At 41.2% G+C, this 15,383-nt stretch overlaps 1 protein-coding gene across 1 annotated transcript in view; it reads right to left on the reverse strand.

Moving 5' to 3' along the window:
* Positions 1-15,383, reverse strand: part of SENP7 (SUMO specific peptidase 7) — a 181,560-nt gene that overhangs the window by 142,295 nt on the left and 23,882 nt on the right. The window contains exons 3-4 of the mRNA XM_081086738.1: positions 14,185-14,283; positions 11,282-11,379 (exon numbers count right to left, since the gene is read on the reverse strand). Of these exons, the coding sequence (XP_080942864.1) occupies positions 11,282-11,379; positions 14,185-14,283 (197 nt within the window). The remainder of the gene's footprint in view (positions 1-11,281; positions 11,380-14,184; positions 14,284-15,383) is intronic.

Raw genomic sequence — 15,383 nt, forward strand, 5'->3', positions numbered from 1 at the left:
GCACCCCACCTCAAAATACTACCACATAGGGGATAAAGATTTCAACATATGAATTTTGGGAGACACAAAAATAACAGGGCATCTATAAAAAACCTATAGCTGTACTATGTACGCATGTTTCTGGTTCCATTTTGTTCGTCAGTTTATTTTGTTCATTAGATTTCAAATATTAGTGAGTTCACATGGTATTTGTCCTTCTCTAACTGGCTTATTTTACTTAGCATAATATTCCCCAGGTCCATCCATGCTGTCGGAAAGGGTAACAATTCCTTCTTTTTTACAGCCAAGTAGTGTTTCCTTGTACAAATGCACCAAAGTTTTTTTACCCATTTATCTGCTGATGAGCATGTGAGCTGCTTCCAGATCTTGGCTATTGTAAATAACACTGCTAGGAACAGAGGATGCATATATTCTTCCTGATTGGTGTTTCAGGATTCTTAGGATATATTCCCAGAAGTGGGATCACTGTGTCAAAAGGCAGTTCCACTTTTAATATTTTAAAGAAACTCCATACTGTTTTCCAGTGGCTGCACCAGTCTGCACTCCCACCAGCAGTACAGAAGAGTTCCCTTTTCTTGTTGTTTGCTGATTTATTCATGGGAGCCATTCTGTACATTTCTCTGATAATTAGTGACCTTGAGCATTTTTTCATGCCTATTGGCCATCTGTATGTCCTCTTTAGAGAAGTGTCTATTCAGGTCATTTGCCCATTATTTAATTTAATTGTCTTCCTGGTGTTGAGTTCTATAAGTTCGTTATATAGTTTGGAAATTAACCCTTTATCAGATGTATCATTGCTGAATACGTTCTCCCATACAATAGGTTCTCTTTTCATTTTATCTGTGACTTCTTTTGCTGTACAGAGCTTTTTTTGGGTTGACGTAGTGTGATTTGTTTATCTTTTCTGAGTTCCCTTGCCCTGGGAGACATATCAGCAAAAATATTGCTACGAGAGATGTCTGAGATTTTACTGCCTATGTTTTCTTCTAAAATACGTGGAACGAACAGACCGATGCCTAAGAGGAGCAAATGAGTGTGACTGAATAAAGAAGGTGAAGGAGCTGTAGCCGGTTTGGCTCTGTGGACAGTGACAGCCTGCGGGTTCGATTCCAGTCAAGGGCACATACCTCGGTTGCAGACTCCTCCCCGGCCAGGCTCTGATAAAGGTGCATGCAGGAGGCAACCAATTGATGTGTTCTCTCACAACAATATTTCTGTCTTTTCCTCTCTCTTCCACTCTCTCTAGAATCAATGAAAAAATATACTCAGGTGAGGATTTTAAAAAAAAAAAAGGAAGGTGGATATGCAGAAGGCCAAGAGACATAGAAGCATCAAACAGACCCTCAAACCTCAGAGGGAATTTGGGGGAAGGGGTAAGAAATCAACCAAAGGACTTGTAAGCATGCATATACTTGCTTACAGTGAATGGACACAGGCAGTAGCGGGGTGAAGACATGAGTTGGGGGGTGGGAGTGTCTGGGGAGAGGTCAATGGGGGAAAAGGGAGACATATGCAATACTTCAAATAATAAAGAATTTAGCCGAAACCAGTTTGGCTCAGTGGATAGAGCGTTAGCCTGCGGACTGAGAGGTCCCGGGTTCGATTCCAGTCAAGGGCATGTACCTGGGTTGCGGGCACAGGATGTGCAAGAGGCAGCTGATCGATGTTTCTCTCTCATCGATGTTTCTAACTCTCTCTATCTCTGTCCCTTCCTCTCTGTGAAAAATCAATAAAATATATTTTAAAAAATAAAAAAAAATAAAAAATAATTTAAATTTTTTTAAAAAGGAAATAGCTAAAGAACATACGTGCATACCCCATGGACACAGTCAATAATTTGTCATAAATTTTTTTCAAATAGGTTTTCAATTTCTTGCTCTCTCTGCTCCCTGGTGGTCAGTGTCTGCCATAGCTACTGGTTGGATGGACAGACACTTAGCCTTTTATATATAGAGACTAGAGGCCCGGTGCACAAAAATTTGTGCAGTCGGGGGGAAGGGGGGATCCCTCAGCCCGGCCTGTGCCCTCTCGCAGTCTGGGACCCCTTGGGAGACAACGACCTGCTGGCTTAGGCCTACTCCCGGGTGGCAGAGGGCAGGCCCAATCCGTAGGTGCAGCCCCTGGTCGGGCTCAGAGCAGGGCCGATTGGGGAGTTGGGGCACCGCCCCTGCCATGCACAGAGCAGGGCAGATCAGGAGGTTGCGATGCCACCCTCAGTCACTCTCAGGGTAGGGCTGATTGGGGGGTTGGGGCACCGCCCCCGTCACATTCAAGGCAGGGTCGATGGGGAGGTTGCGGCGCCACCCCTGTCATGTACAGAGCAGGGCCAATCAGGGGGTTGGGGCGCTGCCCCCTGTCACACACAGACCCGCAGGGTGATCAGGGGGTTTGGGCGCTGCTCCCTGTCACGCTGATCCCGGTGCCGGGAGGCCTCGCGGCTCCGCTGATCCCCGTGCTGGGAGGCATATTACCCTTTTACTATGTAGGATAGAGGCCTGGTGCACGGGTGGGGGCCGGCTGGTTTGCCCTGAAGGGTGTCCTGGATCAGGGTGGGAGTCCCCACTAGGGTGCCTGGCCAGCCTGGGTCAGGGGATGATGGCTGTTTGCAGCTGGTCACACCCCCTTCAAGGTGGGGGTCCCCACTGGGGTGCCTGGCCAGTCTGGGTGAGGGGCTGAGGTCTGTTTTCAGGCTGGCAGGTGACTGAAGCTCCCAACCGCTCCTTTTTTTCTTTTTTTTTTATTCTGGGCCAGCTTTAGCTCTGAGGCTCCAGCTCTTAGGCCTCCGCTGCTGAAAGCAGATTTCTAGCCTTTGTTTACCTTCTGTATTTGAAACAATGTTGCAAGCCTGCTGGCTGAAGCCCGGCGACTAAAGCAAGTTTCTGGGGTTTTGTTTAGCTTCTATATTTGTAACATAGTTGCTTAGAGTTGCAGCTCAGAGGCTGGGAGCGGATGGCGGGGAACGTTGGAGTCCTCCGTCACTGAAGCAAGCAAGCCTCATGTTAGCTTCCATCTGCCTGGCTGCCAGCTGCCATCTTGGCTGGCAGCTAATTTGCATATCGCCCTGATTAGCCAATGGGAAAGGTAGTGGTCGTATGCTAATTACCATGTTTCTCTTTTATTAGATAGGATAATTTATTACATTATCTCTATCAATTGATTTTTGTGTATTGAACCATCCTTGCATTCCAGGAATACATCCTACCTGGCCATGGTATATAATATTTTTACTACAATATTGAATTTGGTTTGTTAGTATTTTGTTGAGGATTTTTATATCAGTGCTTATAAGGAATATTGGTACTTATTTTTATTTATTTATTTTTTTTTAAATATATTTTATTGATATTTTACAGAGAGGAAGGGAGAGAGATAGAGAGTTAGAAACATCGATGAGAGAGAAACATCGATCAGCTGCCTCCTGCACATCTCCTACTGGGGATGTGCCCGCAACCCAGGTACATGCCCTTGACCGGAATCGAACCTGGGACCTTTCAGTCCACAGGCCGACGCTCTATCCACTGAGCCAAACCGGTTTCGTTTATTTTTATTTTTAATAAAAACAAATTAAATACATACTAAAGGGAAAAAATATATAGCTAACTTCATACTTAATGGTACAAGACTGATGAGCCTGTGAGTGGGAACAAAACAAACATGTCCACTCTTATCATTTCTGTTTCACATTGTACTAGATGTTTTAGCCAGAACAATTAAGCAAGGCAAAAAATTAAAGGCATCCAGTTGGGAAAGAGGAAGTAAAACTGTCATTATTTTCAGATGACATAATCTTGTATAAACAAAATTCCAGGGAATCTAAATAAAAATTCTAAAACTACTAAGACTTAGCCCTAGCTGGTTTGGCTCAGTGGAGAGAGTGCCGGCCTGTGGACCAAAAGGTCCCAGGTTCAATTCCAGTCAAGGGCACATAACACGGTTGCGGACTTCTCCCTGGCCCAACCCTTGGTCAGGGCGCATGCAGGAGGCAACCAATTGATGTGTTTCTCTCACATGGATGTTTCTCTCTGTCTTTCCCTCTCTCTTTCACTCTCTCTAAATATCAATGGGAAAATATCCTTGTGTGAGGATTAAAAAATAAATAAAATAAATAAAACTACTAAGACTTACACAAGATCACAGCATATAAGTCAACATACATAAATCAATTGAATTGGTATGCACTAGCAATGAATACTCTGAAAATAAAATTAAGACAATTCTATTCACAACACCACCAAAAAGAAGAAAATACTTGGATATAAATTTAACAAAAAAGGGTCTAACGCACACTGAAAACTGCAAAACACTCACAAATGCCCAGTACCACGCTCCTGACAGTCCATCCCACCAAGCTCAGAGGGGGTCATGGAACAAGACTTGTATGGCCTGAACTTCCCTGTCTCTTATAAGACACTGACTACACCCCAGGGTTGGATCAAGGGGAGCGACTGTAGCCTATTGTCATACCCTGGCCAGTGTGGCTCAATGTGTTGAGCGCCATCCCATACATGGGTTCAATTCCCAATCAGGGCACATAACTGGGTTTCAGGTACAATCCTTGGCCCTGATCAGGGCAAGTGCAGGAGAAAACCAATTGATGTTTTTTTTCTCTCCAATCAATGAAATTGTTAATTTTTTTTAAAGACACTGAAAGGTATTACAATCTTCGAAAGGGAGATCAATCACAGTAGATAGGATTAGAGGTTTCAAAGTCATGGAAGTCATCTACACTAATTAAAGGCAAACATGCAAATTGACCACACCTTCACTATGCCTTAAGCCACGCCCACCAGCCAATCAGAGCAACTATATGCAAATTAACCCAACCAAGATGGCGGCCAGCAGCCATGGAGCTGGAGCAAGCAGGAGGCTTCGTTGCCCCAATGATGGAGGAAGCCAACTTCCCGCCTGCCGCAGCCAACTCTGAGCTCCACTCAAAGCAACAAAGTTTCAAGTATAGAAGATAAATAAACCCCAGATACTTGCTTTCAGCCGGCCGTGGCCACGGAGCTGGAGTGAGCAGGAGGCTTTCCCTCCCGCCTGCCTGGCCAGCTCTGAGCTCCTCTCAAGGCTACAAAGTTTCAATTATAGAAGGTAAATAAATCCCAGGATAAAAAAAGAAAAAAAGGAGAGGCTGGGAGCTTCTGGTGCCAGGGGGTGCTTGGCCAGCCTGAAAATGGCCCTCAGCACCTCATCCAGACTGGCCAGGCACCCCAGCAGGGAACTCCCCACCCTAAAGGGGGTGTTGCCAGCCTGAAAACAGCCATCAGCCCCTCACCCAGGCTGGCCAAACCTCCATGGGGTGAGGGTCCCCACTGGAAGGGGGCTTGACCAGCCTGCAAACAGCCATCAGCCCCTCACCCAGGCTAGCCAGGCACCCCAGCAGGACCCCCACCCTGCTCCGGGACACCCTTCAGGGCAAACCAGCCAGCCCCCACCCATGCACCAGGCCTCTATCCTATATAATAAAAGGGTAAAATGCAAACTGACCCTAACAGCAGAACGACTGGGAATGACTGGTCATGGTCACTATGACACACACTGACCACCAGGGGGCAGACGCTCAATGCAGGAGCTGCCCCCTGGTGGTCAGTGCACTCCCACAGGGGGAGCTCTGCTCAGCCAGAAACCAGGTTGACGGCTGCCAGTACAGCGGTGGTGGTGGGAGCCTTTCCCGCCTCAGATTTCAGACTGCAGCTTAGTTAGGCCTGCTCCCCGTTGGCAATTGGACATCTCCCGAAGGCTCCCGGGCTGCCAGAGGGATGTCTGATTGCCAGCTTAGGCCCAATCCCCCCAGGGAGTGGGACTAAGCCAGCAGGTGGTCATCCCCTGAGGTGTCCCAGACTGGGAGAGGACACAGGCCGGGCTGAGGGACACCTCCCCCGCCCCCGAGTGCACAAATTTTTATGCACTGGGCCTCTGGTCTTATATAATAAAAGCCCAGGAACAGCAGAACAACCAGAATGACTGCTCAACCAGTCACTGTTATGTGCACTGACCACCAGGGGGCAGACACTGAACACAGGATCTGCCCCTTGGTGGTCGGTGTGCTCCCACAGTGGCAGCACTGCTCAGCTGACCAGGATGAGCCAACGCTCCCATAATGAGCCAATCCCCACAGGCCATGCCCCCCCACCAGGGCACGAATCCTGTGCACTGGGCCTCTAGAGCAAATATCAAGGGTTTTGCCTCTCTCCAGATATATTTTTATTGCTTTTACTTCCCTGCAATTTATAAAATGTTTCAGATAGCCTAACAAAACTCAATAATATATGACAAAAACAAAAAATTAAATCTGCTAATGTAAAAATAGGTTTTCCAGAAATATACTAACAATATTCCTCCACATTATAATGAATTAGAACACCTAATTTTCCTCATCTATAAAATAAGGCCAATGCTATTTACTTCTCACAGACTTGTGAAAACTAAATGAAATAATGCAGGCTTACTCTCATTCCTGATATGTAATAACTAGAGGCCCGGTGCATGAAATTCATACACAGAGGTGGGGGGGCATCTCCTCAGCCCAACCTGCACCCTCTCCAATCCGGGACCCCTTGGGGGATGTCCGACTGCCAGTTTAGGGCCAATCCCAGGGATCAGGACTAAACCAGCAGTCGGACATCCCTCTCACAATCCTGGATTGCTGGTTCCTAATCACTCACCTGCCTGCCTGCCTGGTCACCCCTAACTGCCCCCTCCCACCAGCCTGATCGCCCCTCACTGCCTCTGCATGCTGGCCTGATCACCCCTAACTAACCCCCCCTGCTGGCCTGGTTGCCCTAACTGCCCCCCCCCCCCGCCAGCCTGGTCACCCCTCATGCCCCAACCCCACCCCACCCCCCGCTGGCCTGGTCGCCCCACACAGCCTAGTTATTCATCGTTTGGTCATCCCTCACTAACCCCCCTGCCGGCCTGGTCGCCCCATGCAGCCTGCTTGTTCAGTCGTTTGGTGATTTCTCTCTAACCTCCTGCTGGCCTGGTCACCCCACGCAGCCTGCTTGTTCAGTTGTTTGGTCATCCCTCACTAACCCCCCTGCCAGCCTGATCGTAGGCAGCCATCGTGTGAGGGCGTGAGGGTTAATTTGCATATTACCTCTTTATTGTATAGAATAAGCCCTTAGTAGATGTTAGCTGCCATAATGTAAATAGAGGGTATTCAGATCCATATTACTCATGTAATCCATTATTCACATGCCAAGATGAGTAAGTACTGGGGTACAAAGAATAGTGACTGGATAACAATGTTATAGTACCAGAGAACTAAGTCCATGAGTACAAATACTGTAAGCTCATTGGTAGTGAAAATGAGATCAACAGAGGAAGAAAAATTCTTGGAGAATAAGTGAGTCAAACTGATTCTTGACTATAAAAAGTTAAGAATCAACCAGTCGAGTGTGGCTCAGTAGTAGAGCCTCGACACAGGAACCAATAAGTCACCGGTTCGATTCCCAGTCAGGGCACATGCCTGGGTTGCAGGCTCGACCCCCAGTAGGGGGCGTGCAGGAGGCAGCTGATCAATTATTCTCTCTCATCATTGATGTTTCCTTCTATCTCTCTCTCCCTCTCCTTCCTTTCTGAAATCAATAAAAATATATTTTTTAAAAAAATATTTTAACCCAGAATCTTTAATAAAGGTAGAGAAAAACAAGTTTAAAGTACAGAGAGGTACCCCCTCCTAAGTTTATGACACTAGGACAGGGGTGGGCAAACTTTTTGACTCGAGGGCCACAATGGGTTCTTAAACTGGACCGGAGGGCCGGAACAAAAGCATGGATGGAGTGTTTGTGTGAACTAATAGAAATTCAAAGTAAACATCATTACATAAAAGGGTACGGTCTTTTTTTTTTTTTTTAGTTTTATTCATTTCAAACGGGCCGGATCCGGCCCTCTGGCCGTAGTTTGCCCACGGCTGCACTAGGATTTTGTCAAGTCCTCTCTACCATACATTAGAGATTATTTTTCTAAAATTCCACTTTTAAACATGTAGCACATTTCCCCACAAATACAATGCAGAATCATCATATAAGCATTTTAACTTCGTGAAATTGAACTAATATAATATAGCTACAAGTTCTGAAATAATACAAAGCCCTCCATATTTAAGAAATTTATCAAAAATCACATTGTATTATTCCAAAACTGGCTAAGTAAATTATAAAACTGCTTACAATACTGCCTAGTGTTTGAATCACTTTGAGCAATGAAAAGAACCATTCACCTTCCTGTGTCAGGATCACGTCAAAAATGCTATTCTTTGCCCTAACCGGTTTGGCTCAGTGGATAGAGCATCCAGCCTATGGACTGAAGGGTCCCAGGTTCAATTCAGGTCAAGGGCATGTACCTTGGTTGCAGGCACATCCCCAGTAGGGGGTGTGCAGGAGGCAGATGATTGATGTTTCTCTCTCATGGATGTTTCTAACTCTCTATCCCTCTCCCTTCCTCTCTGTAAAAAAATCAATAAAAAATTTTTTTAAATGTTGTTCTTTGACAATGAGGTATCACCTCACACCTGTCAGAATGGCTACCATCAACAAATCAAAAAATAACAAGTGCTGGTGAGGATGTAGAGAAAAGAGAAGCCTAGTACAATGCTGGTGAGAATGCAGACTTGTGCACCATTATGGAAAACAGTATGCAGTTTCCTCAAAAATTAAATATGGAACTTCCATTTGACCCAGTGATCCCACTTCTAGGAATATATCCTAAGAAACCTGAAACACCAATCAGAAAGAATGTATGCACTCCTATGTTCATAGCAGCACACTTTACAATAGCCAAGATCTGGAAATAGCCCAAGTGCCCGTCAGTAGATGAGTGGATAAAAAAGCTGGGGGGGTGGGGGGGGGGGGGGCGAGAAGCTGTGGTATATTTATACCTTGGAATACTATGCAGCAGAAAAAAGAAGGATCTCTTACTGTTTGAGACAGCATGGAGGGACCTGGAGAATATTATGCTAAGCGAAGTAAGCCAGTCAGAGAAAGACAAATATCACATGATCTCACTCATATGTGGAATCCAATTAACAAAATAAACTGATGAACAGAGTGGATCCAGAGACATGGAAGCATGGAACAGAGTGCAGAATCTCACAGGGAAGGTGGGGGAGGGTGGGTGGATGGGAGGTAATCAACCAAAGACCTTGTATGCATATATGCATAACCCATGGACACAGACAACAGGGTGCTGAAGGCCTAGGGTGGGGTGCAGGGGCAGACTGGAGGGGGTCAATGGGGGGAAAGGGGACATATGTAATACTTTCAACAATAAAGACTTTTTAAAATAAAAATAAATTTAATTTTATAAATAAAATTTAAATTTAATAGCAGTGGATAAATATTAAATATCCACTGCTATTAAATTTAAAAAATTTTTATCTTCTAGCAATGTCATTAATGGACATGATAGTACTAACGCAGATAACATGCCTGAAAATCGGTAACTTTGGAACATAAATCACATGTGGTAAATTCTATAAGAAAAGCCAAACAATTGCTACTTTATGCTGGGATGATAATTTAGTAAAGAACTGAAAATATTAGAGACACTGTCAGAAAATTAAACGGCAATATTAAAGAAATAATAGATTGACATCCTCAAAGAACCTGTCCCCACCACTTAAAAAGCATTCTTATAGAAAAATGAGACTTGAATTATATAAATTTTGAAGTATGCAAAGTTTTTAGGATATCTCTCTCATAAAATAAAACAACCCAGTTTGTGCAAACCCTCAGAAAATGTTGGCTAATTTCATTAAGAAAAGGTTCCTTTACTTCTAGTATTCCATCTCTCAAATTAAATGTGACTTTTGACATGATCATAATCTTTGGAGAAACTAAGTCTATAAATTGAGTTAATAGCTATTCTGAGGCTCAAAGCATAAGCATCGCATATTTGTCATGATGATTTATCCCTTGTATGGTAGAGGGTTAGAAGGTATATAACTTCTATGGAATCACCAATATATTTTTATATTTCCTACAGACAGGGGGAGAATAAGACCAAGTACTTTGACATAAATTCAAGAATTCCAGTTAGTCTTCTAATTTGTGTGGTCTCCCAGTAATTGTAAATTCTACCTTGCTGCCCTGGCTGGTTTGGCTCAGTGGATAGAGCCTCGGCCTGCTGACTGAAGGGTCCAGGTTCAATTCCAGTCAAGGGCACATGCCCGGGTTGCGGGCTCGATCCCCAGTAGGGAGCGTGCAAGAGGCAGCTGATTAATGATTCTCTCTCATCATGGATGTTTCTATCTATCTCTCCCTCTCCCTTCCTCTCTGAAATCAATAAAAATATATTTTTTTAAATTTTACACCCTGCTATTATCATTTTTTATTCATTTGCTATTCTAAAAAAGAAAACTCAATACCCTTTTGTCAAATAACAACTTTCTAATCATTTACTGATGTCCAACCCTTATATGTTCTAAGTTCCTTCTGATAATAATCACAATCGGAATCCCCCATATATATAATTCCAGTATATTCACATTTCATTAATACTATGACCATTGGATCCCAGTTGATAAATGGAGCATCTTTTTCACTGCAGATGACAAATGATAAATCAAGCATTATAATAAGTCTATATGTTATGCTTGCATTACCAGCTAAAACAGTGGTTCTCAACTTTCTGGCCCTTTATTATTTTTTTTTAAATGTATTTCTTTATTGATTTCAGAGAGGAAGGGAGGAGAGATAGAAACATCAATGATGAAAGAATCATTGATTGGCTGCCTCCTGCACGCCCCCCACTGGGGATCAAGCCTGCAACCCAGGAATGTGCCCTTGGCAGGAATCGAACCTGGGACCCTTCAATCCACAGGCTGACGCTCTATCCACTGAGCCAAGCCAGGCAGGGCACCTTCTGGCCCTTTAAATACAGTTCCTCATGTTGTGACCCAACCATAAAATTATTTTCGTTGCTACTTCATAACTGTAATGTTGCTACTGTTATGAATTGTAATGTAAGTATCTGATATGCAGGATGGTCTTAGGCGACTCCTGTGAAAGAGTCGTTCGACCGCCAAAGGGGTCGCGACCCACAGGTTGAGAACCGCTGAGCTAAAGCTTACCAAGATGTTCCAAATGCACAAATACAAGGAGTTAAGGTAACTTATAATTACAGAAAGATAGAGCTTGTATGGAAGCTTAGAGGCCATTGAATCTAATCCTTATATTTTAAGGGTTGTTTTAATTGAGATCCAAAGAGAACAAATCCATCATGCAATAACATTATTATACATAGTATAAGCCCATCCTAGTCACATACACATGTATCTTACCTTTCTGATGATGTCTTAGAAGTGAGAGGACGGTCACGGACACCTTTTTTACTTTTACGGTCTAGAGAAAGGACCTCGTTTCTGAGGCTTCTTTCCCACTACGGAAAAAAATGGAATTTTAATAATAAATATGATAATAAAAAGTCACTTAAATGTTTCTTTTATTTAGAAATTCAAAATAAGCAGTCAAATTCATAGCTGTTCACAAAGGGAAGAAAATGCAATCCACAAAACACTTGGCTCTTTTGCTAGTATAGAAATATAAATCGACCAAAAAGTAGTAGAAATAAATTTTAACAAGTTCAAGGTAACTTTAGTTAGAAAATCAACATTTTGAGATTCTAGAGCTTATATAACTATGAAAATTTTTGCCTGTGTCTAAAGGAAATAATAAAAATTATTACATGGAAAGTTAAATAGTGCCTATGATTCTGAATTACCTGAGCTTATAACATTTGGAAGGGATTAAAATTGGTTTCCTATGAATTGCTGCATGGAAATTTTTAGGGACGAATCGACATCTTACTGACAGAGTAGATTTTTTTTTGATTTTTTTTTAATTATTATTATTTTTAATACATTTTATTGATTTTTTACAGAGAGGAAGGGAGAGAGATAGAGAGTTAGAAACATCGATGAGAGAGAAACATCGATCAGCTGCCTCCTGCACATCTCCTACTGGAGATGTGCCCGCAACCAAGGTACATGCCCTTGACTGGAATCGAACCTGGGACCTTTCAGTCCGCAGGCTGACACTCTATCCACTGAGCCAAACCAGTTTCGGCAATTTTTTTTTTTTAATTTTTTAAAGAGAATTATTTTATATATATAAATTTTTTGATTTCAGAGAGGAAGGGAGAGGGAGAAAGAGATAGAAACATCAATGATGAGAATCATTGATCATTTGCCTCCTGCATGCCCCACACTGGGGATCGAGCTTGCAACCCTGGCATGGAATCAAACTGTAACCTCCTGGTTCACAGGCCAAGGGTCAACTACTGAGCCACTCTGCCTGGGCCAGAGTTTAGATTTGATCTGACCAGAAACAAAAGTTGAAATTGATTCATTTAATACACAAACTGTGAATTTACACAAATAAATTATTTATCTTATTTCTATGCATTAGTCTCCAGTTTGAAAACAAATGTAATAGTAGCTTATCTCACAAGGATGCATAATGATTATATACATAGTAAATTTAAAACATTCTCTTCCTTGAAGAGAAATCTGTACAGCCATGTTCATAACAGCATTGTTCACAACAGCTAAAAGGTGGAAGCAAATCAACTGTGTCCCATCAATGGATGATTTGATAATCAAAATGTAGTATGCACATACAATGAAATATTATCTGCCATTGAAAAGGAAGGAAATTCTGACATGCTATAACATGGATGAAACTTGATGACTATGAAATAATAGAAAAAAACATTTTGGTCTCTGCCCCCAGCTCTTGGCACAGAGATCCTAAAGACCCCTGCAAATTGCCTAAGAAATAAGAGAACAAAGTACATAGTACATGTCAGCAACAACATAACTTTATTTATTTTCCAAATATTTTCAATTCATGGTTGATTGAATCCACAGATGTGGAACCCACAGATATGGAGGGCCAACTATATATAATATAAATAATTTGTACTCCACAATAAATTCAATATGCTAAAACATAAAATAAAATATATAAATGCAAAGAGACAAAATTTTCTTAAAATAATAGATTTTGCCCAGCCAAAGTGGCTCAATTGGTTGAGTGTAGTCCTTCACACCAAAAGGTTGCCAGTTCGATTCCCAGTCAGGGCATATACCTGTATTGCAGGTTCAGTCCCCAGTCAGGGCATGTACAGAAGGCAACCAATCAATGTTTCTCTCTCCCACTGATGTTTCTCTCTCTCTCTCTCTCTCTTTCTCTTTCTCTCTCTCTCTCTCTCTCCCCCCCTCCCCCCTCTAAGTAGGTCTTAGGGTGCGGATTTAAATAACAATAATTTTTTTCTTCCTATTAAATTGACAATAATCTTACTGTGTGATAATACCCAGTGCTAGTCAGTTTGTAGAAAATAGGAGCTCTCATTGGTGGCAATATAAATTAGTGCAAACTTTCTGTGAGACAATTTTGCAATATTTATTAAAGTTTAATATAAAAATTCCTTAGACCCAGTAATCCCACTAAAAAATGGTTCCCTATATATGTAAAATGATGTTCACTGCAATATTGTCTCTATTAGTAAAACTGGAAAAAAACAAACATCAGTGGGGGGTGTGCAGGAGGCAGCCAATCGATGTCTTTCTCTCAACGATATTTCTATCTACCCCTCTCCCTCTCTCTCTAAAATCAATTTTAAAAAACATATTTTAAAAATTTTGTTCCACTCTCCAGCTCTCCCAACAAAAGAACTTTTTTAAAAATGAAAATAATTTGTGTGAGGCAAGAGCAAAAATAATACATAAAAAGTGGTATCTTAAGCCTCATTATAAGATTCTGCAATAATGCTTAATACTGATAAAATTAAAGTCCCAATCTATAATCACAGTATCTTTTGGAAAAACAATTGTGTTATCCTTTAAGATAAACCCTCTCAAATTTACAAAACAAGAATAAGAGAGCATATGATTCTAATAAACTTGATATTCTCATATATTTAAAATAATTTATTTTACAATGAGATTTGAATTTGAAGAAGAAAAATAATGCATAATAAGGTATACTTATATTTAAACAAAAGATCTTAACCTCAAAGCATCAGTTCAACATATACCTGAAACAAACTAATTTAAAACCTACAAATAAATAACAACAAAAAAATACAAAAGGACATATAAGAAAATAAAAAATTCAGTTTCACTAAAATGTTTTAAGCACACCAATAACACTATATACTTAAAAGAACTAAGTTTTTATTTACCCCCGGCAAAGGGAGATCCCACCGTTCTGAGCTTCTGAGTTTGGACAGTGGTGATTTCACATGAACATCTTCTGGTTTTGCATTTAATATCTTTGTTATCTGAAACCAGAATGAGAATATAATCAATTCAATTAAAATATAAATAAAAGCTGAATTAGCTAACAGATATTTTGCTATTAGTTGTAAAGAATTTTAAACTAGTGCTTAATTTATAGGCAGTTAAATATAACTTTATTTTTTAAAACCTCTCATTCAATATAAAGGTCAATAAATGAAGTATCACAATAGCTCTATAAATATTCTCTTACCTACAGTCTCTTCCCCTTATAATCTTTCAAAGGCTATCCTCATAGTTCTCTAATACACCAATCTAAGTATGGCTACAATACTTAAACTATAATAATGAAACCCGTTACTTATAGATAAAATTCTTAATAATCTAGGCTTTCACATCACTCACACATAAACACAACCGTGTTCAAACACGTCACATATCTCTAGAACTTTGCATGTACTACTCCCTCAATCTAGAATGCCCTTTCCTCTGTCTCTCTCTTGTGAAATACTTCAGATTCTGCTCAAATTATTCTTTTATCCATATAACCATCGCTCATATTTATGCATCCCTCGGCTGCTTCTTGTATGTACCCTGACCAGGCACATATAAGAAACAATACACCGGAGTATTCCTGTCTTTGAGTATTAGTACTTGGTACATTTAGGTTACATTATTTATATTACATGTAGCATACTATATTGTAACTATTTGTCTACTTGTCTATCTTCCTCTCCAGACTGTGGATGTCCTTAAAGAGAGGGCCCTCATTTAGTCACCTTTATTTTTTTTACACTTAGTCACCTTTATATTTCCAATGTGTATGGCTCATGATATGCTGAATAAACAAATTAATCCATCTTAGCCACAAGTTTGAAATAATCTATTTTTAACTTAAATAACTTTCATATTAAGGGAAAGTTATCAATTATGGTTAAGCATAAAGTTCCACCTACAAAATATAGCATATAATAAGCAATATGTGAACTACAAACAGTGACAATCTAAGTTAATTTCAATGAGAGTAAAGCATAAGTCAAAAAGACAGAATAAATTTGAAGAAAGTAAATAACTCTTTCACTTCATGAGCAACTCTGAATTAATCCTCCTGTGTATCAGTAACTTCTTTTTGTTTTTTCTATTG

This window comes from Myotis nattereri, assembly GCF_964212035.1.
Source record: "Myotis nattereri genome assembly, chromosome: 3".
In the NCBI taxonomy this organism is placed as follows: domain Eukaryota; kingdom Metazoa; phylum Chordata; class Mammalia; order Chiroptera; family Vespertilionidae; genus Myotis; species Myotis nattereri.